At 24.1% G+C, this 17,898-nt stretch overlaps 1 protein-coding gene across 1 annotated transcript in view; it reads right to left on the reverse strand.

Moving 5' to 3' along the window:
* Window positions 1-14,952, reverse strand: part of LOC129968563 (casein kinase I-like) — a 43,339-nt gene extending 28,387 nt beyond the window's left edge. Inside the window, exons 1-4 of the mRNA XM_056082575.1 lie at window positions 14,425-14,952; window positions 8,157-8,197; window positions 6,812-6,881; window positions 570-718 (exon numbers count right to left, since the gene is read on the reverse strand). Coding sequence (XP_055938550.1) covers window positions 570-718; window positions 6,812-6,881; window positions 8,157-8,197; window positions 14,425-14,617 — 453 coding nt within the window. The 5' untranslated portion in view covers window positions 14,618-14,952. The remainder of the gene's footprint in view (window positions 1-569; window positions 719-6,811; window positions 6,882-8,156; window positions 8,198-14,424) is intronic.
* Window positions 14,953-17,898: the final 2,946 nt, after the last annotated feature.

Consider the following 17,898-nt stretch of genomic DNA (forward strand, 5'->3'; position numbering starts at 1 on the left):
CAGCTATAACTTACAATTTCCTAAAGCATTTATCAAATATAGCAATGATGATAAACATAATAATTGATGATTTTTATTAGATGCACATTTTCATATCTATTTATGAAAACTAATTTCATGCCATTTTATTAATAGAAATAATAAGATAAAAAATTTGTATAACTATCCTACACCTATAAATTGCAATTTCGACAAATTAAAACACTTCAGAAAAAAAAATCGAATTAATCACATAATCATTAATATGCTCCAAATATAAATTCTCTAATAATCATGACAAATCCTTTATAAAAATCCTCAAAATTATAACAAACAATATTCTTTTTTTGCCAATGCTACTTCTTTTAAAAGAGTCACTCCACAGTAACAAACTTAAAAATAAATGAAAATCTTTCTGTAACATACTCTTGCATAATAAGGAATTATGCTCTTTTTTATAAAGACTTCTAAAATAAAAATTCATGTCCAGCTTTATTCTTTAAATTAAAAAAAGGCAAAGGCCAAATATTTTAAAATATAGCAGAAATATCTATGTCTATGTAATAATGTAAGAAAGAATGCAGATGTACCAATTGTATAGCTATCATAAGAACTGTTTTCAGACTAAATTTTCGATCACATAAGTCAAATAAGTCCTCCAAGCTAGGGCCCAACAGCTCCATTACAAGTGCATTGTATTTCCCACATGGTCCAAAGTAAAAGACTTTTGGTATGCCTTCTACAAAAATAGAATAAATAAAAAGAAAAATGATATCAGCATTGCTATTATAAAATTGACATTGATATTTATTTATTAGTTATAAAATGTATATTTAACTAACTTCAAAATATTTTTTTTTTAATTGAAATTTCATATAGTATATATTCCTTATACAAACAATAGTAAAAGAAAATAAGCATATAACTTATACAAATAACAGCACAATATAAACAATTTTTTACAGATAATAGTGCAAGTAAGAGGCCTTCTCTTTTTTATCATAAACAAAACTATGCAAAAAAAAAAAAAAAAAAAAAAAATACAAGTTAAAATAAATTTGAATTTTTAATTCAAGAGCTGAAAAAATATTTATGTAACTTTATTTTAAATTTTATTGATTTAAACTTTAGTTGCTGAAAATAACTTTTATGGATATAGTATTACATTACAGCAAACTAAGTGCATGACATTTAATGGATTTTACCATATAGACTATTTCAATATTATTTCATTTTAAATAATAGATGCAATCTACCCACCATGAGAACTCTTGCCGCTAATAGTCTACATTTATAGTAGTCACTACAGCAACAGGCTTTGGCAGGGAAGGTCCATTTCGCCAAGTCTGGGAATTTATTTTATTCTTGGTGCCAACTTATGAAAGTCAAAAGGCTGTTGATCATTCATCCTCTCATTTTGACTGCAGTTGCATATGTTTTTATATTAACTTTGCTTATATTCTTTTAAATTTATTATTTTGATAGTCATTATTTTGTATTTTTTATTTACTTATTTTTTGTTATTCTTGATTAATATATATTTTTTTGTCAGATATGTTTTTAAATAAAGCATAAAAATCATTTGGTTAGTTAATTGCTAATTAAATTATTATAATTAAAAATTTAAGTTGACAAAAATGAAGCTAAAAAATAACCAATAGATTTTAACATTAACAAATATTACATACTTGAACAACTTCTCTAAAAATGCTTAATGAATTCATAATATAAATCTTTTTATAGAGAAAATGAATTACTTTAAAAATAATTAAAAATATTACATGCTTTTTTTCTCAATTTTTTTTAACAGAATGATTAACCCTAACTTCTACCATAAGACTACATTAATATTTGTAGTTTAACAGATAACAAATAATTAAAGGAAGCAAAATACCAGAAAATAAATTATTTTCACAGTATCATTATTACACTTATAATTAAAATTAAAAAGACAAAATAAACTGTGTGTTTCATTTACATTTAGGAAATGCTTTTGCACTGCTTTGCTCTTCTAATTTACAATGACTTTTTAATGATTCATATTATGTGAAACAAAATACAATTGCAAAAGCAATTTCCATATGATTTTCAATTAAAACCAAAATATATATTTTTTTAAAACTTATATTACAATACACATTAAATAGAAATCTTCATTTAATGCCAGAAACTAAAATTTAAAGAAATATTTTTGTAAACTCAGATGAATTTTTTAACAAATCTAAAAAAAAAAAAAAAAAAAAAGATAATTTGTTGAATTGATCAATACATGGAACGGAAAAATACAGAAATCCATTTCAAGAACTTTAATAGACATTTGAATGTTTTTTAAAAGCAAATTATGGTCAGTTGTTTGTATAAGAAAAACTAATCTGATGACTGATTTTGAAATTCTTTTATTTGAAAACTGTTGAAGATTTCAGAATAAGTTTTGGCAGAAAACTCTGAGGTTCATCATTTCTAAAGAAAATATGTCTTAAGAATTCATCATTTTATTTTCATCAGAATTACTCAATTATTTGTATTAATTCTCTCTTGTCACAATAGTTGCCAAGTTAAAAAAAATAATAAAATAGAACACTGATTTAAGGGTTTTACATAATAAAAATTTTGCTGTATTTAATCATTTAAAAGAAATTATTTTGAAATCAAATAATGAAATTATTATGCTATGTGAAAATATTTAGAAATTTTTAAAAATTTGTATGACTATTTAATTTTTGGAGTTTTTTGGATTTGTCAGACTTATGTAATTGTGCAAAAGTAATTCCATTAAATATTTAATGCCAAATATTATCCAAGACAATAATGATATGAAAAACATTACATGAAAAACTTTGCACTTAAAAAAAAAAGCAAGAATAAATCTACAGAAGTTTGTTTTCACATCTTCCTGTGGTTTGCACAGATTTGAATAGCTTTACCAATCAAATGTGCATTTCCAGGGAGCAAGCTAAAAATTTTAACACAATCAAGAAGAATTGGGATATTTAAATATTTAACGAGATTTCTTCTATTCAGGATAATAATAAAAAAAATGGTGCCTTATGAAGCTGATTTGTACTTTCAAATAACATTAAATAAGTATTAAAAATGTGGAAGAGAAACTAACATGAAAGATGTTCAATCTTGAAATGGTCAAATGAATGCAAAGGAACAAGGATCCACTGAAATGATCCTTTACTGTTACACAACTAATGACTACCGTTATTCCTTTTTTCATACTAATATTTGAAATAACAGTTTGCAAGAAAATGTTGAGTTTCTTTCAAAAGCCAAGAAAAATGAATATCTGGTCATCTGATATATTACTTAAAGAAAAATATTTTGGCAGAAAAATGCAGCGATATTAATTTCTTTCTTTTTTTTTTTAATGGCTTTATTGGGTTTTTCTATGAGTCTGGAGCCACTGACATTTGATGTTTTTTAAATGTTTAGCTTGAATATACACTTGAATTATTTTTATAATCTGAATATTTTTTTACATATAAATCTTACAATGTTATGTTTGTGAAAGCACTTGCAGAGTGAAATTAAATTGCAGGATAAAATTAAATTTTAAACCAAATTTAGATTTTTTTTAATCTTAAAAATTGTTTGTATAATTCATAATTTTGTGTTGGGAAAAATATTTATTTCAGTTAAGTAAATAAATATAAATTTCAAAAAGGTTTCATGCATATTTTTTATAAAAAAAAAATTAATTTTACTTGAAATCAGAATTCAAACGAGCATTTATAAAAATTATGAAATGATTATGATTAATTATGCTATTGTTCTTTCGTTAAACTAAATGAATCACCCTGCATTTGCTCTAGAGAATTGATAATGAGTTATATAAGTTAATTTAATATAAATAAAATGGAAACGGTTGATTTTTTGAGGGGAAGGGGAGGGTCATGAATTAATCGTACTTTGGATTTCACATTTGATTTTTTTCTCTTTATTGTATTATTTTAATGAATAGGTGCCAAAATAATTGGTTTTATAATTCAATTTACATTATTCTTTGTATACATATAGCAAGGATTCTGACTATTCAAAGAATTTTGAATTAAAAGAATTATTTTTAGAATTTGTTTTCAAAAATTAATTATAATACTATATCAAAATTACCACTCATATCTGGAAAAAAAAAAAAAAAACTTCGTGGAGGGATATATTACCTCTTATGCTCTTTAACTATAAGTCACACAAAATTAAGGATTCTGGCGAAATAAAACAAAAAAAATTTTGTTATCATGATACAAATCATTTAATGATTGAACAAAACAGAGCAGCAAAAAAAAAAAAAAAAAAAAAAAAAAACATTACAAAACAAATTTTTTTTTTTATATACATTTTTGCGAATTTATGCATTTGGGCAACAATTTCTGCAGATTTTTCAGCCATCAGTTTCATGAAGCTAATCCTTAACAAATATGGTGACATTTTTGTCTGACCTAATGCATATTTTTTAGCTCTTTCACTTTCAATGAAAATATTTTGATATATACAATGAATGCATGAAAGGGCAAATGTGACACAAGTTTTAAAGACTCTAAAAATTCAGCTTCACGAACGTATATGAGGACATATAAAATTAATTTGCCTTACTTTAGTAATTAAAAAAAAAAAAAAAACTGCATGAACAGCCTAAATGGCTAATTTTATTGCAAAATAAAATCTATTTTTGATTGACAATATAGGAATATTTATAATAATCCTTGCAATATTGATATATTTTATACTTCAGCAGTAAAAATCAATTCTTTATTTAAAATATTTAAGAGCAAACATAAGCATGGAAATTATATTAGAAATAAATACAGATATTCTATTTTTATAAATATTGACAATGTTTTTAATAGATTAATAACATTAGCATAGTTAAATCAACTAACTTTGATGAATCGTATCTTGTCACATCAAATGAAAATACAATTTAAAATTATACTTGCATAATAAATATAAGGGAATTTGAGTGATTGGCTAAGTAAAAAAGTAGTGAAACCACCTCAATTGATGAAGCTGATACAATATTTCATTTTCGGATATATGCTCACAAAGGAGCAGAGTAGGGAATATCTACAGATCTACGCTGATGATATCTCAGGGTCAAAAATTTCCATATTAGATAAAAATTAATGAAAACTAGATCAATGGTTAGTGCTTGGGGATTAGCTATTTGATTTTTTCCCCACAAATATTTTAAATGCATAGATTTCTAAGTATATAAAAAAATATATATTCAAAATATATTTTTGAATATAATTTCAAATATATTTTTCATAAATTCAAAATATATTTTTCAAATAAATCAAATTATATTCCTTAATTATTATTTTTTTTTTTTCTGTTCAAAGTAAAATGTGTTCTTTTATAATTAATTTGAAATATATAACCTGGCCATCCTTAAATCCAAATATTAATAGACTAAGCAATTTCTAATCATAAATTACAATTTCAAATTTAAAAAAGTTGAAAGGGTAATGAAAGAAATTAAATATCATAATCATTTTTATTTAGTGAATGTATAACAAAAATAATTTAAGATCAAAGCTTCTGTACTAATTTATCAATAAATATAAAATCCATGTTAATAAATGTAAAATAACAGAATAAAACCAAATATCCTTGCATACACCCTATTAATAATCCTTATTTTGTAATAGGAGATTATAGTTTTGAAACTGTCAATAGTTTCAGATATTTAGCTCTAATATATATTAATGCCAGAGATTCATGACAGACTGCTGATGGATTTTTTTTTTTATTTTACATTACAAAAATATTTAAAATCTCATTTCATCTGTAAAAAAAATCAAATAACTCATTGAAAAAACTTTCATTAGGCCACTGTCCAAGCATTGCAGAAACATGGGCAATGTGCGAGTAAGATATATTCTTGCTAGATTTGAAAGAAGTATTTAAGAAATATATTTATCAGAATTAAATTAATATTAAAATCAGAATTAGGAGAAGAATCAATCCGGAAATTTGCAAACTATTTAAAGAGCCACATATTATTAAATTTATAGAAATACAAAAAGATTAAATGAGAGAGATTTAAGTAAGACTGGATGCCAATCAAGCCATTAAAAAGGACTTTTTGGCTAAACTATCGAATTCAAAAAAGAGAAAGCCAAAAAGGTGGATTGATTGTCTGGAAAAAGACTTGAAAATTATTAAGACAAACTGGAGAAACCTTAGCAGAAAACAGAATAGCATGAAATGGGATTTTAAGAAAAGACCAGGGCCCATCTAGAACTGTCATGCCAGTGAATAAGGAAAAGATATGTAAAATATATCTGCAATATTGATGCTGTTCAACATTCACTATAATATGGAAACATCACCTACATATAATATATAGGAAAGCGAGAAGTGTACAAGAAAAAATTAAATATCTAATATTTCCAATTATTATAACATATAACAGTTAGTATAATTACTGAGAAATGCTTTAATGGATATCAGAAAACACTTGGCTTAGGGATTACTATGTTGTCGTTAGGGCAGATACTTTCAAATGTCTTAACTTGGATCAGATTGAAACATTTTAAGGAATAAAAAAAAAAATATATTCTTAGTTATATATAAAAAAAACTTACTATTCATTAAAGCTCTTAAAAGTAAATTGATGATTTTAAGTATTTGTTGCTTAGTTCACTTCATGTTCATAATACTCAACCATTTTTTTAAATCAATATAATACAGTAAATGAATAAAATAAGCCCTTTCTCTGGTCATTAAAAGATTTAATAAGTTGCTGTCATATGTAAATCTGACACAAAACTTAGCAATAAAACAATTTTTAAAAACATTTTATATACTGTGACTTTTTACTTACCTTGGTTACCAAGTAATTTATAAAACCTATATTCTAAATGTAGCTGGGGTGCTTTTGACTTCATAGATTCCTACAATAAAAAATACAAACATAAGAATAATAAAAAAAAAATTGCAACATGAAAATTTGACATATGAAACATTCAAAATAATTTAATAGATGAAATTTCACTTTTACTTTTTTTAGCAGTTTTTTTTTTATTGTAAAATATTTTTATTAATAAACATTCTATTGGGACATATCCAAGGGGTGTTGATCTTGAGACATAAATTTCATACATTACTTGCTTACAATAAAATGGTTTTAAAATTATTATTAAATTACATAGTTATGATTAACAAAAAACTTTTTTAACTAAATAAAGCTCTCCTCAATAGATTTTTTTTAAGTATAGCAAAAGTATAAATGAAGCGTATGCATGCATTATAATGATTGTTACTAAGCATTAGTTATTCCTATATCAATAGATAGAGATTAGACAAAAAGAAAATATAAAATACATATATATCATATTTTGAAAGAATATTCAAATGTGAAAACAAAAAAATCTATTTTGAATAAATACCAACTAAATTAAAAATTATTCACTAAAATATAATAAAATCCAGCTGAAATTTAATTCAAGATTGATCATTAATACTAAAATATATAAAGGAATTTTGGAAAGAAAGGCTTATAGTATGTTAAAAAAATCTAACTTTTAAATAGATAGTTACATAAAATATATGCCAAATATTTACATAATTCCAACTTATGTCAATTTAACACATACATAAAAAATATTGCATTGAATAAATACTCATATATATTTCTCATAAGTGGAGATAATATGTCCTCCATGATTTTGCAGCATTAAATAAGTTTAAACTAATATATTTTTGTCATTAACATTTCTAATAAAGTTTAAGGACAGATGCAAATATATAAATTAAAAAAAAATTAAATACATAAATTGTAAAAAATGAGAGCAGTTATTATATTTCTAGTTTCTTTAAGCATACAACAATTGAGAACAATCTAGATTATAAGAAGATATATCAGTTGTGTTTTTATTGAGTGATTTATTTACGTAGTATATAATTTATGAATAAGAAATCTAAAAATGATAAATGTTTTCAACAAACTAAATGTATGTTCAGTATTATCAACAGCCATTAGCTACGAGAGTGATAATTTTTTTAAAAAAGTTAAGCATTTATTTAGATTATATTCAGAGAATTATAAGCTCCCCTTTAATTACAAATGCATTTTAAAATTGATATTTGTGTCAAATATTTAAAAGTTAAAGAAATTTCATATAAAAATACAAAGTATAAGACAAGAAGATTAAGTAATCGACACTTACCAATTTGATAGCAACATGTTCATTGTTATACAGATTCTTACCTAAAAGAGAAAAGTTATATATGAATTCACTTGTACAATATAAATTCATTAGACAGGGCCATAATATATCTAAGTAATATCTCATGTAATGACAATACAAAAAGAAACAAAGGAAGGAAATACAATCTTAAGACAGTCTTTATCTTAGAAAAATATCATAAAAAAACAATCAGAAAATATAAGATTGTCCAAGATAAAGTGCCTATGCTGGTAAATTACAAACAGTTTGGGTGAAAGCTGGCATAGATAGTACAAATCAAACGAGTACAACAGGTACTTTTACATTTATCATACCTCACAACTTGAAACAATATCAATAAAATATAATACAAAATTTACATATAACGTGAGAATTTAGAAACTACAAAATCTATAATTATAACAGAATTTTGGAAAGATAATGCATATGAAATAATGCAGAGTAGTAAAATGCAAAATAACAAACACAATATAAAAAAACAAAAGAATAAGATAACACCATAAATAAAAGATAATTTAAGATACTATTAAAAAGTATATATACAATTAAAACATATTTAACAAAACATAACACTGCTAAATATGTATTATCATGCAAAAAAAGTTTCAAAATATTTTGTATAGGATTCTTGATCCCAATTTTCCCAATTTAATGCTGGAATCAATTCTAAAATTCTCATAGTTCTATAACTATTTGGAAAGAATTTTTCATATATTAGTAAAAATCATAAAATCCAATAGTTCCCTCATCAGTATAGCATTCACAATCTGGTGATTCCCCAAAGTAACAACTTTCATTTGTTGGGAAACAGCCATGAGTAGTCAAAATTTGATTTATATAAAAGCCTCTCGACATCTTTTTGAATTCACTGAAAGCAACAAACAAACAAAAAAAAAACTTTGAATTATTAGATAACTCTCATCTAGTTTTATTATTTTTACATAACTGATTTTCTAATTTTCAGCTTAATCCAAGAATTAGGAATTTTTAGATGATGTTTGTTTCTCTATCAATTGTTTTTTTAGCTAGAGATTCTGCATACTCGTTACCTATTTTACCAATATGGGCCTTTTGCCAATGAAGCTTTATATTGGGTTTACATTTTAACATTCCTTTGATGTTCACAATAATTGGGTAATATTTTTCTTGTAGATTCAAATGCAATGAATACTGAGCAGGAATGAGTATAAATTTCCTCAAAAAAATTCTCAATTTTCTCAACTCCTTTTAAAATAGCAACTGCCTCTACTGGGAAAACAATTTCAACATTTTCATTAAAGCATAGAGCAGCATATCCAACCTCATTAAGTAATTTTGAACCATCAGTGAATATAGTTTTAGTTTATCTTTAATGAAGACATCTGTTGTCCAAAAAAAAGTGATATTTTCCTAACACGGGAAGTCAAATGTTTTTTGTTTTTTTTTTACACTTGCTAATCATTGTGGCTTATTTTCCTGACATTTATTTTAATTGTCTCTGAATAAAAGGATCAAATTTTCTTACTTCTTTTGCTACTATATCAACTGGTGGACAACAAGTAAAAGTCTGGGTTACCTTGGTTGAAAACGTTCCATATATCTTTGTAATATTATTTAATAGAACCTGTTTTCTGTTTGATTCTAATAGAGTCTCCATGCCATACTTCAGCAACATACAAATTCATTTTTTCTTAAAAGTTTTTATAAATTCCTTTCATAATCTGAAGTTTAACCTCCCATGTTTGCTCTTGAAAATGAGATAATTTAGCTCTGAAAGTTTAAAACCTTTTCTTTAATGATATCCAGGAAAGGAAGTCATGTCATTCTATGATCAAAAGTAATTCAAAGATATTTTAATGTTTTTGAATACCTAATATTTTTGTTGTTAATCTTGATCAAAAGGATATGAAAAATTTCTCATATGAATGAATGAGAAATTTTTAATTCATTTTGCTCAATCACACCATTGTTTCCATATTCTATAATATAAATTTTTGTACATTAGAGTGTAACAGTGTAATAAAATAACTCTACTTCTATAGAAAGAAATTTGAAGTAAAATGGTAGTCAACCACTTGCAATCAATGTGCTAAAAAAATTACAAAACAGTCAATAATGTAACTTATATCCTTTAAGAATACATGAATCATTGTGGTATTACAAACATTAGAAAAGTTAATCCCAAAGATCACCATTAAAACATCAAAGAGTAAATCAAGAAATGTATAAAATTAATAATTCAATTACACTATGTCAGTTGTCAGACAAAAGCACATTTCATTGTGGGTAAACAAGAAACCTTACAAATAAATTAATATACACAGAACCCTTTTTAAATATATATATAGATTTCTAATAATAGTACTATTTAATTACAGTTCTAAACAAATAAATGAGAGTTCAGACACAAAAAGAGTGTGCATTATTTAAAAAATAATTCATTATCATTTACATGCACAAGGATATAGATATAATCAGAATATTATAACACAAACTAACTTTAAGATCATTATCCATTTGTTTAATATTTTTAATTTTATGTGATGATGTATGTTAATGTTAAAAAGCTTTTTAATGCTTCCTTTATCTCTCATCATCCCTTTTTTCTGATTAATGTAAAGAATCAAGGAATTATTTACTTTCTCATTTGAGTTGACAGCGACACAAAATTAAAAATATTTGAAATACACTTTTTCTTACAAAAAAAATAATAAAACACTAACTTGTAAACAAAGAAAAAAACTGATTCAAAGGATCTTATTTTGAGGATTCATATTTACTCAAATATTTAGAAACTGATACAGCTTTGAAAAAAGATTATAATTCAATGAGATTTTAATCTTAACAATTGCATTAGAAATAAATGAAAAAAAAAAAAACTTGTAAAAGGATTTCTTAAAAGTATTAAATGGCAAATATTTAACAAAAATATATTTTGCTCACAAAAACAAGATTCTTTAGAAAATAGGGTCAATTTATTAAGACGATTAGAATCCATGAAATATAAACAATGGAATTAAAATCTGTGCCTTGCATATTAACTTAAACTTGCATCATTTCTATATGTGTGGTTTTACAGGACCAAAAATAATTAGAAAAATGTCATTTAAAAAATCAACATCTGAAAAAAAAATCTTATAACACAGCAAGCCTTCGCTATTAAAATCATATTCAGACTTAATATAAGAAAACATTAGAACATGATAATCCTATTACCTTATTATTTATTATATTTAATGAGATTTCATAAAATTAAAAACTTTTTTTCAGTGCCAAAAGCAAAATGCATGCTACTTCAATATTATTTATATGAGTAAATTACAAAACATAAAATTACTTTTTTATGAATTCTAAATAGTAAGCATCACTCGGTGCAAATTTATTTTATCTTCTGCAAAATCTAATTTAAAAAATCTGACAATACCTTTATTATGCTCTTATGATTTCAAAATAAAGATTTTTCCTCTAAGTTTCTTCGTGAATTAAAATCCTTTCATGACAAATATTACTTATTTTATTAAATCAATTCTGTATCAAAAAAAGTGACATATTTAAATAAATCAATAAAATAAAGTATAAAATTATAATAAACATAAAAAGAAATTTTATAATCAAATATTTAAAAAGATTTAAGGCAATTTAATTCAATAAATGTTCAAAATAACACTGAATACAAAAATTTTACTTAATTAGCAACCAATCAATGTTTAGATTACTTAAAGGCATTTGTACATGCTAATACATTTCAAAAATATTTATTTTAAAAAATCTAAATTATCATTGTCAGTAAAAAAATTTGAAGCTTAAATTTAATGAACATTTTTCTGGTTAACGTTTTATCAATTTTGCATTAAAAGTTATTTGAAAGTTTTGTTTAAATGGTTAGTTATGTTTAGAGTTATATGCAACAATTTTATATGCTTTTGAAGAAATAATTATTCATGAATATGTAATTAAATTTCAATAAATATTTTTTTAAGAACTGAAAACTGTTCATGGTGTCTCAATTCTAAAAATGTATGTCAAATTAAAAAAGTTTTTTTTATACAACAAAATTGCTCTTTCCAAAAAAATATATCAGTTATCAAATAACAAATTTTCAGATATAAAAAAAATATAATTAAATGATTTAATAATTGTTGCTACTCATATACAAGCATCTAATGTTGCATATGATTTTCTAACATTCTATTGAAAATGTCTACTTTTTACATTATACAATTGCTGAGGTAGAAAATTTAACATAACAAAATAATTTTTGCAATGAAAAGTACAACCCCTAATTTTGACATCAAAATTTGGCTTTTAAATGAAACATTACTTTTTAATATCTTGCAATGACAGAAAGGATGAGAAATTATTTCTTACAAATAATTGATAAATTATCAAGAATAAGTATATCTAAAGACAATGAAGAAAAAGTTCACAAGGTTTAAAAAGAATTTTAAATAGTATGCCACTTTTTAAAAATCAAATTTTCCAAAGCAATCCTATTATATAAATTTTCTAACAAATTATTATTCTGAGTCTACCAATATTTTTATTCCTTGAAATGTTACACATTAAAATTCAAAGGCTTCTATAACAAAGCAGATTTAACAACTTATTTTCTTTTTGATAATTTAAAATCAAGTTTAATGTAATGGCTACAACAATAAGTTTCTAGAAAGTATATAATAGTAAAAAATTATTAAGTCAGCTTCATAAGTTATATATTGCAATATGCTTTTTTTTTCTTTTTTACAAAAATTAATAATTATAATTTGAGACTAAATGCTTTTAAAACAATTATCAGATATTTGATGTTTCATTAGAGAAAATTTTGAATTTTAAAAATTCTACATGTATAAGTTTTTAGGAATTTTATTTTTCTTTATATTCAATACAATTATCCACTATACATATAATATTGAAAAAAAATCACTTTCATTCACAAAAATCACTCAAGCTTTCATTAATATAAACAAAATATTGAATGATTGTACTTCCAAAACAAAACTAGATGAATATTCCTTATTATTAATGTTAGTTAATATGCAATCAAAATTACTTTTTTTTCCCCAAAAAAAATGTATACTCATGAGTATTATTTCATATGGAACATAAAGTAAAAACCTAATTTTTTCCAAAAATTATTACTGAATTGCAAGATTTAGAAAAAAATCTTAAAAACTATTTTAAATTCATAATTATTAAAAAGGTTACTTTTCAAACCTATTGTGCATATTTTTATTGCCAAAAAATTAAAATAGAAATTACATAAAGAAAATCATCAATCCAAATAATTACGTAATATACACATAAACAGTTTTGAATACTATGTATAAAATATGATTTTGATTTATATAAAAACAAAATCAAAACATAAATTGCACATAAAATTATAATTCTGCTAAAATTTTCATAAAGAAAGTGCCAATATGAAAAACAAAATGATCACTAATTTTCCCAAATTAAAAGGAATACAATTTTTTATCATCAGTAAGTTTCTGAAAATCTAAAGCCTGAAAATATTGAAGCATATCTTTATATTTGTTAGTTTATTATTACAAAGAACTTTATTGAAAATATACTACAATTGTAAGCAATTTTAAATTAAATTTGTCTTAGCTTAATCTAATATTAACCAAACTGAGTTTTAATTTTTCTTAGATTCAATCAATATACAATTCAATGGTTCTAATACGTTTTTAGGTAAAAGTGTTTTGATTATTTTTTTTTTTCACATTTGTATTAAAGACCCGAATACGAATTCATAACAATAGATGCTAAAGCTTAATAGGCAAGTGATTTAAATAAAGAAGAAATCTTTATGGTAAAACAACTCGTATGCTGCACTGAGAAAATAATAATTCATAATTATTTTAAAATCTACAAGAATTTTAAAAAAATAAATAACTTGAAAACATTTAATATTGGATACGACGTTCTGTGAAAATTATCTGGTAAAATTAATTTTTAGTAATAAAGTTGTTGATTAAGAAACAACATTTACAAACAAATGTCACATGTGCTTCAACATGTCAATTCATGCTTATAAATTATTCTACACATATTTTCAAGTAAAAAAAACTGAGATATAAAGTAAAAAACACTGGTGGAAGTCATAATTTTCATACTTTTCAAAATTAAATTTAAGAACTAAAACAACAAACAACTATCTACGGGTTCATACAATCGATATAGGCGCGGTTGTGTACAAACACTATTCGTTCAACTCGTTGGAAATTAATTATTTCAAAACAAATAAAATTCGTAATATACTTACCAAGTCTTAGTTCTCCAAAATTCCCGCACCCAATTTTCTTTCCAACTTTAAAATTTGGTCCAACCATCAACATTCCTGAGCTTTGGGTGCTTCGCTCAGAACTTTGTGGTGTCCATCTTTTAGCTTCGTAAAATGGATCCACCTTTTTAACCTTCTTATTTATTTGGTCTTCTCGATTTTCTAATTTCTGCATTTTTATGTGTCTATACAAGTGGATTTATGAGCTGTATCCTAACTAGGCTGCCTAGTTAGGTGTAAAACCGCTATCGGTGCGGCATACACGACGATTTCTTGGGTTAGTCATAAGTTCCACATAGTGAAAAGATAGACCCTGTCCAGTTTTACGCCGTTGAACTAGTAAATATAGAGGTATGTATAATTAGGAACATATGATTTGAAAGAAAGGAACACTTTGGCTGGTAAGAAGTTTTCATCGAAATAATATTAAAATACAAATATCCTTGGCTTAAGCAAATTCACACAATTGACAAAAGGCTTCTATCCCTCAAACAATTATAGTTGCCAGTTTCAGATTCTATGTTAAAGATATTGAGTTACTATCCAAAGCAATGAAATACTTACACTTCCTGTATATAATCTATTTTGATAATAAGCAATATAGTTAAGAAGATTTTTAAAAATATTTTCTAAGCTAAAAATTCTTTTTCATTCCAATATATTTAAAAGAAGCATAATATACATATATTTTCGCTTGTATACTTCAAGTATTGCAGATGGCCGGAAATGATGGAATGCTTTAACTAGTATTGGTTTTCGTTCCAATTTTTTGTTTTGTTATCGTTGAATCAATGTCTTACTAGAGTTGTAGAACAAGCTGCTATGGTGTTAGTCTACGATTGGCCCCTTCCAACTATCCCCAAAGATATAGCTAGAAATATGGGGTATCACAAATATCTAAAATGTTCCAAAAACTTTGCCTGTAGTTGTTACAACATAATTTATTATTGCTATTAATTTCGTTTTATTTGAATGATACCAAAATTTTTTATTGTTAATATTAAAATTGTATTTTATTTGATCATCCAGTTATTTTAGAGTTTTATTACAATATCGATGAAAAATGGCTTTAAAATTTTCTGAAAAGTCCCTTAAAGACAGAAAAATTTAATTTTATAAACTGAATTGACTCAAAAATCGACTGTATAAAGAATTTTTTTTCATTTTTATATAAAACATTTAGCAGTTTTTTCTAGAAAATTCGGATTCCAAATAGAAATTTTGAAGAAAGAAAAAAACTTTATCTTTCGTTTATCAGAATGAAAGCGAAAAATTATCATATTATTCAAAAAATGGTAATGCTTTTAAATTATCATATCATTCAAAAAATGGTGCATATTTGTTAAGTAATACTCTAATTAAAAAAGCGGGGAGAAAACGTATTTTTTATGCAAAAAAAAGTCTTCTAATGCTGTTTCAATTTCTTGTGAGGCGCTTTGAACAAGTCCCAAAAAATGGCAGCAGTTTGAAAAGAATGTGCTTTGCATTTTGTAGATGATGATCAGGAATCGAATCTCGAGTCTCCAAATTATAGAAAGATGCTTAATCACCACATTATGATCTTGACTTTGTCGTTTTCTAAATGGTGAACCTTTGATGAATTGACATGAAGAATTTATGAATCTTTTCTGCTTTTGCGACTAGAATTTAAAAGCAATCAAGAAAGAAATTAACGCTCTTCCATGAAATATAAATTATATTAAACATTCAGATTTGATTATTAAAATTTAACTTTTTAAAGTTTTTTATTAACATTATTTTACATTATTTTAAATTTTTTATTAATATTATTTAATATCATTTTACTGCTTCTTTTATACATTGCATAAGAAATTGCAGTTATAAAAAGAAATCATTGATTACAAAAGAGAAATTAAACTGGAGTATTTCTAAAATTTCCCAAATTTGTTTCAACATTTCTTTTTAATTTATTTCCATATATAAAAATTTAATATAAAATCTATTGTTTTTATGAATATAATTAATTCTAATATTTTACAAAACGTTAATTTTATTTGCACGCTGGAGCTTTGAAGGAAAATTAAAAGTTCCAGCTCAAAATTTTGAAATTGAATAGTTGGAAAAAGAAACAAATTGAAAAACCTGAACATTTATAAAATCTGTAGCAAAAAATAAACTTTGTAACAAAAATTAACATATTCATGCAGTTTATTTTTCTGCTATTAGCTCTGTACATCGATAAAAGTAGAAAATACAGTCAATGTTAAGTAAAATTTGCAACTAAATGTAAATTATCTAGTTAGTTTTGAAAAGTCATAGCATACTATAACACATTTTGTATTGCATTATCAAAGTTCAGACTCAAAAATTAATAAATGAAATAATTCATAAAAAAGAGCTATTTCTGAAAATTCCATTTTTAATATTTAATTAAATTGCTGCAGAATGTCGTTCATAGGTAAACCTTCCTCGATGCTATACCATTTTATCATGGTACTGATTAATTCTAATTCAGTTCAATATCAAAAATATTTTATGAAAGTCAAAGAATGTAAATAGTGCGTTGCCTATACTGTCAAAATATCTTAAGACATAAATTCACTTTATGATTAGAACTCAAAATAAATCGTCTCAACAATTAAAACTAATAAAACACATAAAAAATTTAAAATTTGAGAATTTCTTTATAAATTTTCTGAAAAAGAAAAAAAAAAGTATAATTAAAATCAGAATTACCACTTTTATTTCTAAAGAGTGAAACAAAATTATCTAAAATTTCAATATATCCAATAAAGAGAATTGTATTTTATTACATGTTTCGTAGTCGAAATTCGAGAAAAAAAAATGTCCATATAATTTTCGTCGATCTTCTATATTCATTTTTCGTTTTCTATTTTCATTCTTAATCTAGACTCTTTTGGTTACCCAATACGGTTTAGGTACTGATCAGCCATTTAAAAAAATGGAAATATTAGATTATTTAAAATATTTAGAATTTCAGGCAATTAATACAGTTTAAAATCAAAAGTATTGTGACATTTAAAATGATCGGGGAATTTTATTAAAAAGCAAAACCATCATATTTCAGTTGTAAAGTAAATAGTTGTCTCATTTGGGGCCAAGATTCGATATAAATGGTTTTTAAAGAGGTCCAATGAAAGGAATATTGATTTTTTTTTTTCATGTATGGCAAAATACAATATTTCTTACATTACTGACTTAATTCAATATTTCGCTCATCCAATAATGTTGTATCTAAATATTCATTTTATATTTGTAATATATATGGAATCAAATGCTGTTTATTACAATGTATTTACTCTACAAACAAAAAAAACTATTATTTATAAAATAGTAATATTTATATAATAGTTCTGTTAACAAAATTCTTGTCTTATAAAAGTTGAATTGGAAAATATTCATCCCAAAGTTTTTATAAATTTATTTCAAAATTCGTTGTTCCTCTTCTGTACAGATTACAAGTAATTTCTCTGA

Source organism: Argiope bruennichi, chromosome 5, assembly GCF_947563725.1.
Source record: "Argiope bruennichi chromosome 5, qqArgBrue1.1, whole genome shotgun sequence".
NCBI classification, from domain to species: Eukaryota; Metazoa; Arthropoda; class Arachnida; order Araneae; family Araneidae; genus Argiope; species Argiope bruennichi.